At 42.8% G+C, this 15,932-nt stretch overlaps 1 protein-coding gene across 1 annotated transcript in view; it reads left to right on the top strand.

Annotated features, from left to right (window-relative positions):
* The window catches only part of SNX4 (sorting nexin 4), a 57,984-nt gene extending 43,772 nt beyond the window's left edge, over positions 1-14,212 (top strand). Inside the window, exons 10-14 of the mRNA XM_038420968.2 lie at positions 2,887-2,976; positions 4,073-4,172; positions 5,388-5,533; positions 6,927-7,041; positions 12,076-14,212. Of these exons, the coding sequence (XP_038276896.1) occupies positions 2,887-2,976; positions 4,073-4,172; positions 5,388-5,533; positions 6,927-7,041; positions 12,076-12,123 (499 nt within the window). The 3' untranslated portion in view covers positions 12,124-14,212. The remainder of the gene's footprint in view (positions 1-2,886; positions 2,977-4,072; positions 4,173-5,387; positions 5,534-6,926; positions 7,042-12,075) is intronic.
* The last annotated feature ends 1,720 nt before the right edge of the window (positions 14,213-15,932 follow it).

Here is a 15,932-nt window from a genome sequence, read left to right as displayed (position 1 = left end):
TCACCTCCTTGACTGTACATTATTGGTGGGCTTTAAATTCCAAACAGGTCCACAAAGTGTTGCTTTTGTGGCCACATAAAAAGCCATGTATCTGGAGCACCAGACAGTAATTAAAGATAGCATTGACACATGTTCCCTGCTCCAGCTCCCAGTGCAATGTGTTTTTACTTCTATTTAATTTATCCCTGTATCCTTCCTACCTCCTTTGAAACGCAAGCTGTTAACACATTATCGGATTTCTGTCACAAGGTCACCTTGCCTGGACCCTTCTTGGATGTGCTGTACCTCAGTTCTCCCCTTCTATAAAATTATGCACAGAACAGTCACAGTCCAGAACAAAATCTCACTCCTAGGCTCTGGTTTATTAATATGCAAATTATATATTGTATTGGTTTGAGATCAACAAGGTCAAATTCAATAAAGACAAGTGCAAAGTACTACATTTAGGATGGGAAAAATAAAATATTCACCTACAACATTGGGAATAACTGGCTAGACAGTAGTACTGCACAAAAGAATCTGAGGGTTACAGTGGATCACAAATTGAATATGAACCAACTTATGATGCAATTGCAAATAAAGCTAATAACATTCTGGGATGTATTAACAGCAGTGTTATATGTAAGACACAGGAGGCAGTTGTGGACAAACTGGAGAGAGTTCAGAGGAGAGCAACAAAAATGATAAAAGATTTGGGAAACCTGACCTATGCAGAAAGCTTACAAATCTGGCTATGGTTAGTCATGAGAAAAGTAGACTGAGGAGGGACGTGATAACAATCTTCAAATATATTAAGGACTGTTATAAAGAGGCCTGTGATCAATTGTTCCCCATGTCCACTGAAGGTAGGACAAGTAGTAAAGGACTTGATCTGAGCAAGGGAGATTCAGGTTAGCTATTAGGAAAAAATTACTAACAATAAAGATAGTTATGCTCTGGAGTAGGCTTCCAAGGGAGGTTGTAGAATCCTCATCATTGGAAATTTTTAAGAACAGGTTGGACAAACACTTGACGGAGATGGTCTAGGTTTACTTCCTCAGCCCATGGGGCTGGACTAGCTGACCTCTTCCAGCCCTACATTTTTTTTGATTCTATATTCCAGCTCTTGGATTGGGCAGAGGGATTCCTATACGTGTCTTCTCCTCAGGATTCCATAGTCCCCCAACTAGAAACTACAAATAGTTCTCCCAAACATGACTGACTTTCACTTTTCATCTATAAGGGCTCACATCACCTTCCAGCAGGCCTCCTGATTTGCTTTCCAACTTCTGTCTGTATCCCCCCTCGGGCTCCTTACCCTGTCCCTTGACAGGGCAGACCTAACAGCCACAGTTGTTTCCTACAGGAGTCTCAATAGAGGAACTCCCAGCTCTCTTCAAGATCACACTCCCAGCTCCCTTTCAGCTTGGGAGCCACTACCAGTCCTTCCCTAATTACGGGAGAGCCTCCCTGCTGAGAACAGGCTGCCATTTACATATGCCAGCAGGCCTGACTTTATCACCTGTTCCCTGTCCCTCAAAATTCCATGATTTAGGAAGAAAACCAGGCATGGGTAGTGCTTGGTATGAAGATGCCTTACCCAGTGACAAGTGCCAAGCAGTCCCTTTTGTGCTGGTTGCTTCACAAACACAGATAGGAGAAGAGACTGCCCAAGATCTTACAATGTGAAAGACGCACATGAAGTATTGGATGCAAGGAATAACTTGAAAACTAAGAACGTGGTGGTGATTGACGGTTTTGTTACTTCCATATTTTGTTGTAATTTTGGTGGGTTTTTTATACTTTCTGCTTTAGGCTTTGCAACAAAGACTCTAGAATCCAAACTTAGTTGGTTTTGTTGATATTACAGGAGGTGGAATATAACACAGCTCCTTCATCCCAGCTGCATTGGCTCTGTGTTGCTGACAATAGTAAAAGCTTATTTCTGTCAGTAAGCTAAGCAGATACAATTCAAAACGTACATGAGAAGATACGTGCAGTAACCATTTTACAGAGATACTTGTATCCCTAAGCATGCTTGAAAACGCTAACTTTTTTCAAACAACGGGAGCCCATTGAAAGCTGTCGGACAACATTTCTTACCTTTTTTAAGTGATTGTACATTTAAAAAGTCACTTTCTGCCACGCACAGTAGGGGGTGGGATTTTTCAAAACGTCTCAGCATCAGCCTAACGCTGCTCCATTGAAGTCAATGGGAGCAGTGGTAAAACTCCCAGTGACTACAATAGGCACAATTAGGGCAATACTGAGTACTTTGGAAAATATGCTCCTCAAAGACTTCTATATATAGCTGCTAGTCTGAACTGACATTCTTATTTGTGAAGTATAGGTTGTTGAACTTTCTGCTTAAGGAACTAAAAGGCTTGATTCTGCAAAGTGCTGAGGACTCTCAAATGCCATTATTTCCATCACCATTGACTGAGGGTCAAGTGAAACCCTCCTCTTAAATGTTGCCTCTAGCATTTTAGAAGGCGTCAAGTTCACTTCACCAAACCTTAAAGATGTCATGTTCACTCTGAAATTTGTTATGAATATTTTTCACTTTGCTGCTGTCTGTTGAAAAATCACTGAAGAAAAGGAATAAATTACTTTAGCCAGTGTATTTTTTTCCTTTTCCTGTAATAAAAACAGCCTCCTCTTCAGCAGAAAACGTTGGACTAGTGTAAGATTTATCACTTCATTTTAGTAATAACTTAAGAAACAGGCCTTCAGGAGTGTTTATATTAGTCTGTTTGGCATTAAAATATATCTTTTAAATCCAATAATAAAGAACACTTTTAAGGTAACTTATGATTATTGCTAAGAAATAGGGTTCTTTCCCTTTTACAGTATTTAAGAAGCTAAATCAGGGGTGGTTCTGTTTAACCAAAGGTTGTACTTTACCAGGTACGCAGCTTCTATTGACGACATATTGGAAGAGGAAGAGCATTATGCAGATCAGCTAAAAGAATATCTTTTCTATGCAGAAGCCCTACGGTAAGTATATTAACATAAAAGATTGGAATCCCTGTACTTCTGTCGCTTTATTTTGATACATGCTCTGCAGACTTCTGTCTGTATCCTTCACAATTTTTACTTTTGAAGAAAACATTACACAGTTACGTTCTGAAGTCTGCAAATACCTTGCATCTTTTATTGCCCAGTAAGCCAATCAGAGTTAAGTATCGCTTAGCTGGTTAGTAATTCAATGGCAGAACCTCCAGGCAAAATCCAGGTGCTCTAAGAAGCAGGACAATCTTCTGCTAGAGATGCCATCTTCCATTATGAGACACAAAAGAGAGTCTCTGACCACTTACAGCTGTTCAAAACTAGCCATGGGAATTTTTTTTTAAGTTTCCCAGATAACTTCCGGTTGTGACAGATACATTCTCCTTCATTAGCCTCCCCTAGTACTCCTTCCTGCCCTAAAGTACTGTGTGCTGTTGCTGTGACCTGTTACAGTTGCCACATTCACTAAGGAAGTGGCAACACTTGTGTTTGCAAATCCATTTGTAAAGTTTGCAAAGCACATTGAGATCCTTCTGAATGAAAGGCACTGTATACATTTAGGTTATCACTTTTTACAAACAAACAAAATTTTAGTACACTCTAAGGAATTTGGAGACTCTGGGTTAAGTTACAGTGAAAGGCGTTTTCCTAAGATTAATGTGCATCTTTGCCTGTCACACAGGCACGATGTCCAAAATGACATGTAAACTGTTTCCTACAATTGGAATTTTTACTGTAACATGTTGAATGAAACCATTTTACAAGAATGTCCTTAGATAGAGGATGGTTTTATATGGCATGCAAAATCTTAGTATGAGCTTATGGAAGAAGGAGCAGCAGGAGAATATGCTTAGGGTCACTGAAGTATAAAATCACTTAACACACCAGAAATTTTGTAATTTAGCAGGCTTGCACCAGAGTTATGTTTACTGTTATAGGGCTATTAAATACAGGCTAGATAAATAACTGAACACGACTTATGCTAAAATAAACATTTTTACTGTTTTTTTAAAGCTTAGAAGGTGGTAAAAACGTAGCAAGACAAAATATTACATGACAAATCGCTCACTGATTATTTTTTCAGCGCCGTTTGCAGGAAACATGAACTAATGCAGTATGACTTGGAAATGGCTGCTCAGGACCTGGCATCTAAAAAACAACAGTGTGAAGAACTGGCAACAGGAGTGAGTCTGTTTTCCATTTTCTTCTTCAAGACTTGGATTTTTTTTTTTTTTAAGAGAGCTAAACAAGTTAGGGTGACATCTAAATGGCATTTAACAGATAGATAACATGTGGACAGCTGGTTATGATGACAAGTATCACGTGAGCTGTAGATCTTTTAGTGGTTTACAGTAATTTATTTTCATGGTGATTTATACAGTTTGTGCAGGGCTTATTTTTATTAAAACCTAGCAAATACAGGCTTGTAGGTAAGGTGATCTGAAGTGTTTCAAATGAAATGAAATAGAATACTACAAAGACCAAAGTTTCTGGTTAGTTATGGTCATCTGGGGAAAAAAATCTTTGTTGTACCTTTTAAAAGCTTAACATCCCCATTATGAAATGTAAGGTTCCCCTTTCCCCCGCCTCCCCACGAAAAATGGCTGAAGTTAGATAATATCTAAAAACAAATATTTGCATTTAATCTGAAAGGTAAATAAACAGAGTAAACAATTACTGCTAAAGTTATTAATATTTTAATGTAGAATTATTTTGCCGTTTTTTCATATAATATGACAAGAAATTGAAGATTAGAAATTGGTGACTGAATACAAATTCATTAAATATGGGCCCAGAATGAAGCCCATTAAAGTCAATGGAAGTCATTCCCTTGAGTCCAGTGGTCAGTGGATCAGGCCATAAGACTCTTACCTATCAAAGTATTTGAAGAGAGAAAGTGGATGAGGTAATACCTTTTACTGGACCAAATTCTGTTTTGGAGAGAGACAAGCTTTCAAGCTTACATAGAGTTCTTCTTTGGGCACGTTCCCAAACCTGAAGAAGAGTTCTGTGTAAGTTTGAAAGATTGTGTCTCTCTCAAATAGAAGTTGGTCCAACAAAAGATATTACCTCACCCACCATGTCTCTCTCTAATGTCCTGGGACCAACACGGCTACAACACTGCATACAACAATGGAAGTAATTTGAAGGCAGTTTTTGAAGAGGTTAGAGACTTTATATGAAGTTTCAGATAGACAATTTTTAATAAATAGGAGTTAATATAGGTTTGTTTAACTATTGGTTTTAATTTGAACTACCATGCCTCTTGCACCCATCTAGCAGTAGTACATTTTTTCAAATGGAAGAGCACTTTATGTCAGTATCTGAGCTCCACCGGCCAAATAATTATTATCATTCTACCGGAACAAAGCAAAGAGCATTTTTCTGTTTGATTTTAGACTCTGAGAACATTTTCTCTAAAGGGAATGACGAGCAAACTGTTTGGTCAGGAAACTCCTGAGCAAAGAGAAGGCAAGATAAAGGTTCTAGAAGAACAGATACATGAAGGGGAAGAACAACTGAAATCTAAAAATGTGGAGGGCAGGTAAAGGTGGAGTTTTTAGTATATTCTTGGTGTTTACGAGCTGTCTATAAAAATTCCTGTCATTTGCAAGTTGTGAAATTAAGTACAGTACACTCAGTTAGCTCCTGGTCTGAGAGGGTAGCTTATATAAGAGTTGATCGCTTTTCCAGTTACTGAGCCCATTTAATGGCTGAGTTCTTGTTTTATGTTCAGCTGGTAATATATTTAACAGGTGGGCTGTAAGCAAACGAGGATTTGAGCTTTCTAGTGGCTACTTGAATGTAGAATTCAGGTGTAGTTTTAGTTCAGTCTATAAATATGGCTCCTGACATTAAAGCTAATAATTCCTTAGAAAGTTTTGTATGAAGGATAGTTGACTTCTGTTTGTAATTAAATGTTTTAGCAAGCTACATTTGAATGACTGATTCTTAGTATTCTAACTAGTAGGAGCTCACATTCCAAAACCTATATATTTGTGTCCGAACACTTTCATTTTTATTATAGGAAAGATGAGTGTGCTATCTGTTAGCTGTAATCCTTACATACCAAAAGATAAGAAACAGACCAGTTCATACGCAGTTCAAAACAACAAAATACTCAGTAGAAATTAGGACATGGTAAATGGAATTCCTTAATCATCTTGACAGAAGTGCTGGACATCTGCTTTTATAGCTCAGGAAACAGTTTTCAAATGAATACTTGTCTAGTTTGTGCAGTCCAGTACAAACAGTAAGCTGTGGGTTACTTTAGTGTATGAACTTGCCCCTGTTTTGGTTAAGTAGAGCTGGAGGCAAATATTGCAGACAAACAAGAAAAGGGAGTATTCTATTCCGAAATACATTTGCTTCAGTTAAGCTTGTGTCCACTTTTTGCAAACATTCAAGCAATCGTACATTACTGACTTAAATGCTTGTGACAAGTGAATTTTAAGATGGTCTACTACAGGATTCTCACAGGAAATGAGATGATCTAAGAGAACGCTGAGGCCCAAAGCCCCTCACCAGAGCACTGGCACAAAAGTATTTAGTGAGCCTGGCAAGGATCTGAATATCAATTTATTATGAATTTAGTTCTGTGGCCATATAGATTAACTTCAGTCAGATCTATCTGTGAAGGTCTCCAGTTATAAAAAATTATGTGATTTGCGATTAAAAATCTCTGAAGGACTACATGAATTATTGTGACACACATTCGAATATTAGAGCAAGCAAAAGTATAAAATGAGGATCCCAGCCGAGGTGCATAGAAATTACTGTGCTCCAACTCATAGACTGTAAAAGTGTAGTACTTCAGGTATTGACAAAGGCAGAGTCCTTCTCCCAGTAAATTGAGTAGCAGCTGGCTGGGGCCGATAATATATTAAGTATTTTTTAAAAACACTCACATTGACAAAACTATATTGTTTTCATTTCAGAGAGTTTGTGAAAAGTGCCTGGGCAGATATTGAACGCTTCAAAGAGCAAAAGAATCATGACTTGAAAGAAGCCCTCATAAATTATGCTGTGATGCAGATTAGTATGTGCAAAAAGGTAGGTTTTGCTTCTGACAGACAGGACAAATATATAAATGGTAGTAGGGGACCCAGGGACAGATCTGTAACAAATGGGAGAACTGCTATTGCAGAAGGCTGGAAATCAAGAGAGTAGGAGCTGCAGCATAGTCTACCTTGCATGCAAGATGCCATATGCTTGCTGCCTCCTCTCTCTCTTCCTGGCATGCACTGAGATTAAGAGAGATTCTCCTGTGTTGGTAACCGTATGCATTAAACAGTGTGGACCAAATCCTCAGTCTTTTCCCCATCCTTATATATGTAAAGTTCTTCTTCGAGTGCTTGCTCAGATCGATTCCAATTAGGTGTGCACGGCCATCGGAGAATTTTTACCCTAGCAACACCCGATGGGTTGGCTGTGAAGCCCCCTGATGTGGCACCGTCATGGCGCTCAATATATAGCCCAGGTGACCCAGTGCCTCCTCAGTTCCTTCTTACCGCTCGTGATGGTTGTTGGAACTGTGGAATCCTGCTTCGCTGTTCTCCGCTCTCCCTACCGTATACCTAATAGTTAATAGTTGATAGGTTTCAGAGTAGCAGCCGTGTTAGTCTGTATTCGCAAAAAGAAAAGGAGTACTTGTGGCACCTTAGAGACTAACAAATTTATTTGAGCATAAGCTTTCGTGAGCTACAGCTCACTTCATCGGATGCATTTGGTGGAAAATACAGTGGGGAGATTTATATACACACACAGAGAACGTGAAACAATGGGTTTTATCATACACACTATAAGGAGAGTGATCACTTGAGCTATCACCAGCAGCCGGGGGGGAAAGGAGGAAAACCTTTCATGGTGACAAGCAAGGTAGGCTATTATAGTTGATAGTTATAGTTAGTTACAGTTGGTTTACTTAGTGTTAGTTGGGTTGGGGGGTCTTTCCCCTCCTCCCCGATTCTCCTCTTGGGCTCATGCCCAAGGCTCCAGGATTCAAGCCCTGCGGTTCCTGCTCTAAGCCCATGCCAGCGGGCGACTCCGTGACTCTTGCCTGAAGTGTCTGGGGGAGTTTCATCAAGCAGAGAAGTGCAGGATCTGCAAAGGGTTTTGTCCCCAGACTAAGGAGGAGCGGGACTTTCGTTTAAAGCAGCTCCTCATGGAGGCAGCTCTTAGCCCTCGGCCTCCTGTGGCATGCCAAGATCCAGCACCAAGCGCCTCGGTGAGCAGCACCTTGGCGGCGGCAGTAGGAACAGCACCGTGGTTGGACTCTGATTGAGACCTGCAGCACCGGCGCTCCCCGGCACCACAACTGACATCCTCGGCCCAGCACTGCTCCCATTCTCATGGCCAGAAGTGGCACTGGAAGCAAGAAAAGGGTGGCGCACCTCCACAGAGACCAGTCTCCCTGGAACCGCCCATGGAGACGCGTCCCACAGGAGAGATTCTAGGGGCACAGCCTATGGCTTCAGTACTGTTGACTCCGGCCCTGAGGGGAGAGCCGTTGACTCCAGTACCCCTGGACTCCCCGACACACAGCATGGTTGAGGACCAGTTGCCATCTATCCCAGATACCTTTGCGGCTGCAAGGGATCTTATTGCCATGACTGCATTGGCATCCCCTCAGCCTCATGCCAAGACACCGGTGCCTGTACATGCAGCACTGTCCCAGGGCAAGCCGGCCCTAATCCACCCGTTGGCACTGTCGATCGAGCTGTGGAACCAATCCCGTTCTCGGCACCGTTCCCACTCCCGACACCGCTCACAGTCCTGACGCTGCTCGCAGTCCCGGCAACGCTCTCCTTCGCAGTGCTAGTTGTACTCTCGGCACTGCTCCGACTCCCCGCACCGTTCCCAATCGCGGTACCGCTCTATCTGCCGGTCATCATCGAGGAGCAGATCCCAGACATGATGCCGCTCTCAATGCCAGTCATCATCTCGGCCCAGATCCAGGCGCCATTCCAGGTCTTGGTACCGGTGCAGGTCCCGGCACCGCTCCCCAGCGTCGCGGCAGCGTTCCCCATCGCCTTGTCGATGTGACCCAGTGCAGATCCACTCGGCACCATCGTGGACCTCACGTTTTGTTTCTCGTTCTTCGGGATCCGAGGCAGGGTCGCGATTCTTGGACCATTGCCATTCGGACCATAGCCACCTGGAGTCTGGGGCTGGGCCTTGGCAGGTGCAGGGGTCCTGCTTAAGGCCCTGGGCATACCACCAGACCCAGGGTGCTCCGTCTAGGGCTTCTCGATCAGCCCCGTCCGAGCCACACGTGCCAGAAGCTACCGCCAGTCAGCCCACCCCGGGGGGCATGGAGACTGTGGCAGCTTCTCTCCCCACTACAGGACCTCCTCCAACGCCGATTCCTGGTCCGGGCACGGAATATGAACCTGCAGGTGGAGGAGGTGGTAGAGGTGGAGGACCCCGTGGTGGATATTCTGCCTGCAGACGCTCCATCAAGGGTGGCCCTACCCCTTATTCGGACCATCCAAACCACCGCCAGGACAATCTGGCAGACATCTGCGTCCATCCCCCTGACTGCTAAGGGGGTGGAGCGGAAATACTTTGTCCCTTCGAAGGGTTATGATTATCTGTTCACCCACCCACAGCCTTGTTTGCTCATGGTGGTGTCAGTGAACGAAAAAGAATGGCATGGCCAGCAGGCCCCAGTACCCAAATCAAAGGACGCCAAGCGCCTTGATTTGTTTGGACGCAAAGTTTATTCCTCAGGGGGACTTCAACTCAGGATCGCAAATCAGCAAGCGCTCCTGAGCAGTTACAATTTTAACTTTTGGAACTCCATGCTGAAGTTTAAGGAGTTAGTACTTCCTGAGTCCAGAGAGGAGTTTGGGGCTTTGACAGAAGAGGGCAAAACAGTGGCACAGACCTTGCTGCAGGCCTCGCTGGACACTGTGGACTCCGCCGCACATACTTTGTCCTCAGGGATCGTGATGAGGCATATCTCCTGGCTGCATGCCTCCAGCCTACCACCGGAACTTCAGCAAACACTGCAGGACCTTCCCTTTGATGGAGAGGGCCTGTTTTCGGAAAAGACCGATTCAAGGCTACAAAGCCTTAAGGACTCAAGGGCGATAATGAAGTCCCTGGCCATGCACACACTGGCTACCCAGCGGAAACCCTTCAAATCCCAGCAGCTGCAACAACGCTCCTATCCTCCTTCTCGGCCGAGGCAGGATTTCTATAGAAGGCATGGGTGTAATGGCAGGAGAAAGCCCTCCAACCCCCGGTCTGGGCAAGGCCAGGACCCGTCCAAGTCTTCATCGGGCTCAGAACAGGCTTTTTGAAGGGATGCCCGAGGACGGTGTACTGGGCCTTGTTCGGGATCCTACCCCACCTTTCTTGAATCTTTTATCCCATTTCCGCTGTGCTTGGTCTCATATAACCACGGACCGCTGGGTTCTCCGCACAGTGGAAGTGGGATACTCTCTCCAATTTTCTTCCTCCCCACCCTCCTTCCCCATCCCTCTTCAGGGATTCTTCTCATGAGCAACTCCTTATTCAGGAGGTTCAGACGCCCCCTCTCCAGGCATCCATGCCTCTTATTTTGAAGTATCTCCTGGACCTAAAATAGCAGGGCCTGACGGCATCCTCTCTCAGAGTTCACCTTGCGGCCATCTCGGCTTTTCACCTGGGCACGAATGGCCACTCCATCTTTGCCAATCCCTTGGTTGGCAGGTTCCTCAAGGGCCTGGACCGTCTCTCTACCCACAGCCAGTCCCCACATGGGACCTTAACCTGATCTTCCCCAGACTCCTGGGACCCCCGTTGGAGTCACTGGCCACCTGCTCCCTCCTCTACCTCTCCTGGAAAATGGCTTTCCTTGTCGCAAACACGTCGGCATGGCGTGTCTCCGAGCTCAGAGCCCTTACCTCGGAACCACCCTATACGATCTTCCATAAAGATAAGGTGCAGCTTCGGCCTTACCCGGCCTTTCTTCCCAAGGTGGTATCGGTCTTCCATATCAGCCAGGACATTTTTCTCCCGGTTTTTTATCCAAAACCACACGCCAGTCGCCAGGAACAGCGACTGCACTCCCTCAATGTCCGTAAGACCCTTTTCACACATAGCAGCCGTGTTAGTCTGTATTCGCAAAAAGAAAAGGAGTACTAGTGGCACCTTAGAGACTAACAAATTTATTTGAGCATAAGCTTTCATGAGCTATTAGTCTCTACGGTGTCACAAGTACTCCTTTTCTTTTTGCGTAAGGCCCTTGCCTTCTACACTGAGCGTACAAAGCCATTCAGGAAGACGACCCAGCTCTCCTTTGCGGTGGCAGACCAGATGAAGGGCCTTCCGGTCTCCTCTCAGCAGATCTCTTCATGGATCACGTCCTGCATCCGCGCTTGCTATGATCTGGCCAGTCTACCAACCCCACCCCTCACTGCTTGCTCCACAAGGGCCCAGGCCTCGGCGGCGGCTTTTCTGGCCCAGGTGCCGATCCAGATCTGCAGAGCCGGAACTTGGTCCGCGTACACACTTTTGCTTCGCACTTCGCCATCATCCGCATGCCAGAGACAACGCAGCGTTTGGTAGAGTGGTCCTACAGTCCACATTGCTTCACTCCAAATCCACTGCCTAGGTAAGGCTCGGGAGTCACCTAATTGGAATTGATATGAGCAAGCACTCGAAGAAGAAAAAACGGTTACTCCCCTTTTGTAACTTGTTCTTCGAGATGTGTTGCTCATATCCATTCCAGACCTGCCCCCCTTCCACTCTGACGGAGTAGCCAGCAAGAAGGAACTCAGGAGGCGCTGGGTCAGCTGGGGTATATATCGAGCGCCATGAAGGCGCCACTCCAGGGGGCTCCACAGCCGACCCACTGGGTGTTGCTAGGGTAAAAATTCTCCGACGGCCGTGCATGCAGCATGCACACACCTAATTGGAATGGATATGAGCAACACATCTCAAAGAACAACAGTTACAAAGGTGAGTAACCTTTTTTTCCTATTAGTGGGAGTTTTGCATGACTTATGTCTACAGGTAATGTAGGCAAACATGATACATTTGTTTGTTGCAAGGTTCCTTTGTTTAGAATAAGCAAAAATCATTTTTTTTTTTCAAAAGGGAATTCAAGTTTGGACAAACGCAAAGGAGTGCTTCAGCAAGATGTGATTATCCAGAAAATAATTTCTCCTCAACAAAGTGCCAGAGAACAGAAGCACAAGTGCATAATCATGGATACTAAGTTGCTACATGATCTACATGTAAATCATGAAATAAATGAGTTGCGTAAATACAGTTTTCTTTATGCTGATTGTAGGTTTGTTAATAGAGGACAAAAAGGAAATGTCCTTAAATCGTTAGTCCCTAACAGTCACTTTGTGGCATATTTTACATGTAGCAAATAATTGAGGGCAAAGGGGTTAATGAAAGCTGCAGCTGTACATTGAGGCAAAGGCTTTAGGGAAAGTCCAGACTAACCCAAAAAAAGTATAGTGTCATACACAACTGAACTGTTCTCTGTGTGTATCTTCTGAACCATCACATTCCGTATTAGACTATCTCCCAATGCCCGCTTTCAACCCTTGCTGGTTAGGATTTGTAATACTCTAGGGTCGGGGTTTTTTTTGTTTGTTTGCTTTTTAATGTGCACACACAGTTGTGTTCTTTAGGTTTACGCAGTAAGAAAACAAAAACAGAAATTCATTGTACTGCTTAGGGTTCATAGTTACATGCCTGTGCATCTCCATGGAGAAATTTGTTTTTTCCAAAATTCAGGTTAAACACAGTCTCAAACTTCTGAGATTTTTTTCATACCCTCTACAGTAGTGGAATTGAACAACAGTTCTCTACCATATTCCTCAGTTACTGTGTCCCCTTAGAATATTAATACTGACATTGGTCTGTCGTCTAATTTTCTACTACTAGTAAAGGAGTAATGACCCAACTGAGCAACAGGGACAGATTCAGACCTGCTGTAATCAGGTGCAACTTCAACTCATTTTATGGAAACTGCTTACCCCAAGTATAAATGTGGCCCTGTTTTCAAAACTGCAGTTATCGTTTAGCTCTGTAGAAATATTCATCTTTAAAATGAATATGTGGAGCATCAAAATAGCTGGTTTTCTTTTGAATATTTAAGATTCATGGTGTTGTGCAAATCACCAGTCTGAATAGGCTTTGCTTGGCTCTTGAAACACCATGTTTCAATGTTGCAGATACATACCTTGAACTGATTTTACAGGTACCTACATTAATGTGGTTCTTTAGTGTTTTGGCTGTAACATTTTAAATGGCAGATGAATAAATGTAATCTGTTAGACTGAGCTATTTGTCTTTATGATACGTTTTGTTCAAGAGCCAAGCATTTTTATTTCTTGCTAGCTTTGCAGAATCTTAAATATGAGATGCTGTTTCTAATTATACCAAAAAGAAAACAAAGAAACCTCACCCCTACTGTTTCATGGAGCTTTTCTACTTGTTTAAAATGCCCCTGGAATTTTGTGGAATTTGCCAGACCTAATGAGTAATCCAAAAGAAGATTTGCTATAATATTCACTTGAGTCACATATGTTTGTTTATTATATACTACAAATAACACTAAGTATCAGATACAGATTTAATGTATGCCAAAAGTATTTAAAATTCGCTTTACAATAGACCTTATATAATTTATTCATTAATTTTCCCAATACCAGATCCTGTGTTTTGCTGTGGCATTTTATGCTCTTAAATCATTAAGAGCTGGTGTAGGCTAAGATCTGAATTATTTAAAAGGTTAAACATCAGTTTATACTTTTAGCTCCTCTACTTTTTCAAGGCACATGATGATGACAAATCTGTCATCCTCTGAGAAGTGATGTTGAGCAGAAAGAGACTCTCCTTTTAATATTTACAGAAATACAAAATCATTCCATTTTAAAGAACTGTAGTAGTCAGGTCCTATAACAAGTAAAGTAAGGACTTGTACATTACAGGAACCAGGAATTGCTCATGTAGAGTATCCAGTAAACATTCTAGAGTACTGGTGCCTTAATCCAATACCAGGAGGCACTTAGAATAAATATTTTTCATGCACTTTGAATTTGTTTGATAGATCTTTCTGGTGCCTCTTTTCCCCCATATTTCACATTCTGTACAACTTACTAAATGTATTATTATATGCCTTTTTTTCTTGCTAGTTGTCTTAAATTTGAGAAGGGAACAAAACGGTTCTTGTAAGCTTTGTGCCAAATATGCTAAATAAAACTGCTCTTTGATATTTGTGTTGTGTTTGTTTATTTTGCAAAATACTTTATTTTAGATTTTGAAAACAATTGCTCCATATTTGGGTTCATATTTTTGCACTGTTTGGGACTTAAAAGAACATTGCAGAGATTAGGCTCCAAAGTTGGGTTTAATGTTTTTTAAAAATCACAAAGTGACTGACTTGCTTTTTATGTAAAGAAGCTAGTGTCTGGCTAAGGTTGAAACTAGATTCCCATTAAAAGTTCATTTTTGGCCACACCCTGTCTTTTGATAGAATGGAGCCGTGTGAGTTTCATATGTACCATTTCCTTACTCAAGGAAAAACTTTTTTGGAAAGGTTTAATCAAATCTGACAAAACTTGGAAGAGACAAAAGTGTAAAAATTAAACTGGGGTCAATTTCTGTGACATTTTTCCTACCTTGGCTTAGAAACTCCATATTTGTTGGTCTTGGCAACTATTGGTGGCTTTGCCAAATTTTGGAGGGGACATTCTCTTTTTAAAAGCAGTTTCCATGTTGCTAATAAGGTCCACATAACAAATGCACTTTAGAAAATGCATACTTTGTGAAGTATGCACGGCCATGATGCAGTCTGCATAACCCACAAAATACCTTTTACACCTTAGGAACAGTTTTGAAATCCCTGCCCTTGGCTTAATTCTTAAATTGTCCACAGTTACAAAATTATTAGCAGAACAGACCAAAATGCTGCTATAATGAAGTGTCTATATAGACCAGTGGTTCTCAACCTATTTATCGTTGTGGGCTGCATATGCAGCTCTCTGTGCGTTATGTGGGCCGCATCCACATAATATATATACTCCCTGTGTGGCCCCGAGGTTGTCACATAGGCTGCAGCTGTGTGCTGATTGGGCCACAAGCAGGTCACAGGAAGAGATTCACCAGTATAGACTATATGTTCTTGCGCGGTCAGTTTTGATGGGACAATTGCCAACCCCTCTTGAATATTGCTGGAGGTCTTGGCCACTTACATGTGGCAGGAAGCATTAATCAGCATTGTCATTGCCATCTCCAGCACACCATGCCGGGACTCAGGAATTCACCGCTGTGCCATTCACTACTACTTTCTGATCCTGAAAGATCGTCATCCCAGATAGAGGCATCTCTATAGTTGTGTATTGATAAGTTCCAGAGACGTGAACCCAAGTTTCCTACTTTTACCTCTTCCAGCTTATCCCTCCTACCTCTTTTTTAGGGTTCTCTCTCTTGCTTTCTCTCTTATTTGAGTGCGCAGCTGATCTGGCCAAGACAGACTTAACCTTGCAATTCTTTGCTAGGACCAGTTTGGCAAGCAAAAAGCAAATTTTGGCACCCTTGTCGGTGATGAAAAATTTGCCTCCAGCAGACTAGCCAAAGGAAAATAAGACAATTTAGCCAAATGTTTTCCAGAGCCAACGTAGTCCCAGAATTGGTAACTGGGTTGTGCACTCTGCATAAGGTCTTCCAGCAACTGAAGTGCAACCCAGAAACAAGATGCATTCTATCTTTGGCTATGCTATTTTCTTCTCCTTTTCCATGTGTTTGCTTTTGTTATTACAGATTTTGATTTTTTATTTCATGCAAAGAGCTCAGACCTACAGTCATGTTTTGGGCTGCAGTCTAGACCAAGGAGAGGTTCTTACCACCTGCTCTAGTCCTGGGTGCCTTAAATGCTCTGCTGCTTTGACTCATAGCATGATACCAACAGCCAGAAGACAAGAATGCTGTTCCTT

Source organism: Dermochelys coriacea, chromosome 11, assembly GCF_009764565.3.
Source record: "Dermochelys coriacea isolate rDerCor1 chromosome 11, rDerCor1.pri.v4, whole genome shotgun sequence".
Lineage (NCBI taxonomy): Eukaryota > Metazoa > Chordata > Testudines > Dermochelyidae > Dermochelys > Dermochelys coriacea.
Note: the sequence above shows the minus strand (reverse complement) of the source record. Positions and strands in the feature narration are given on the sequence as shown.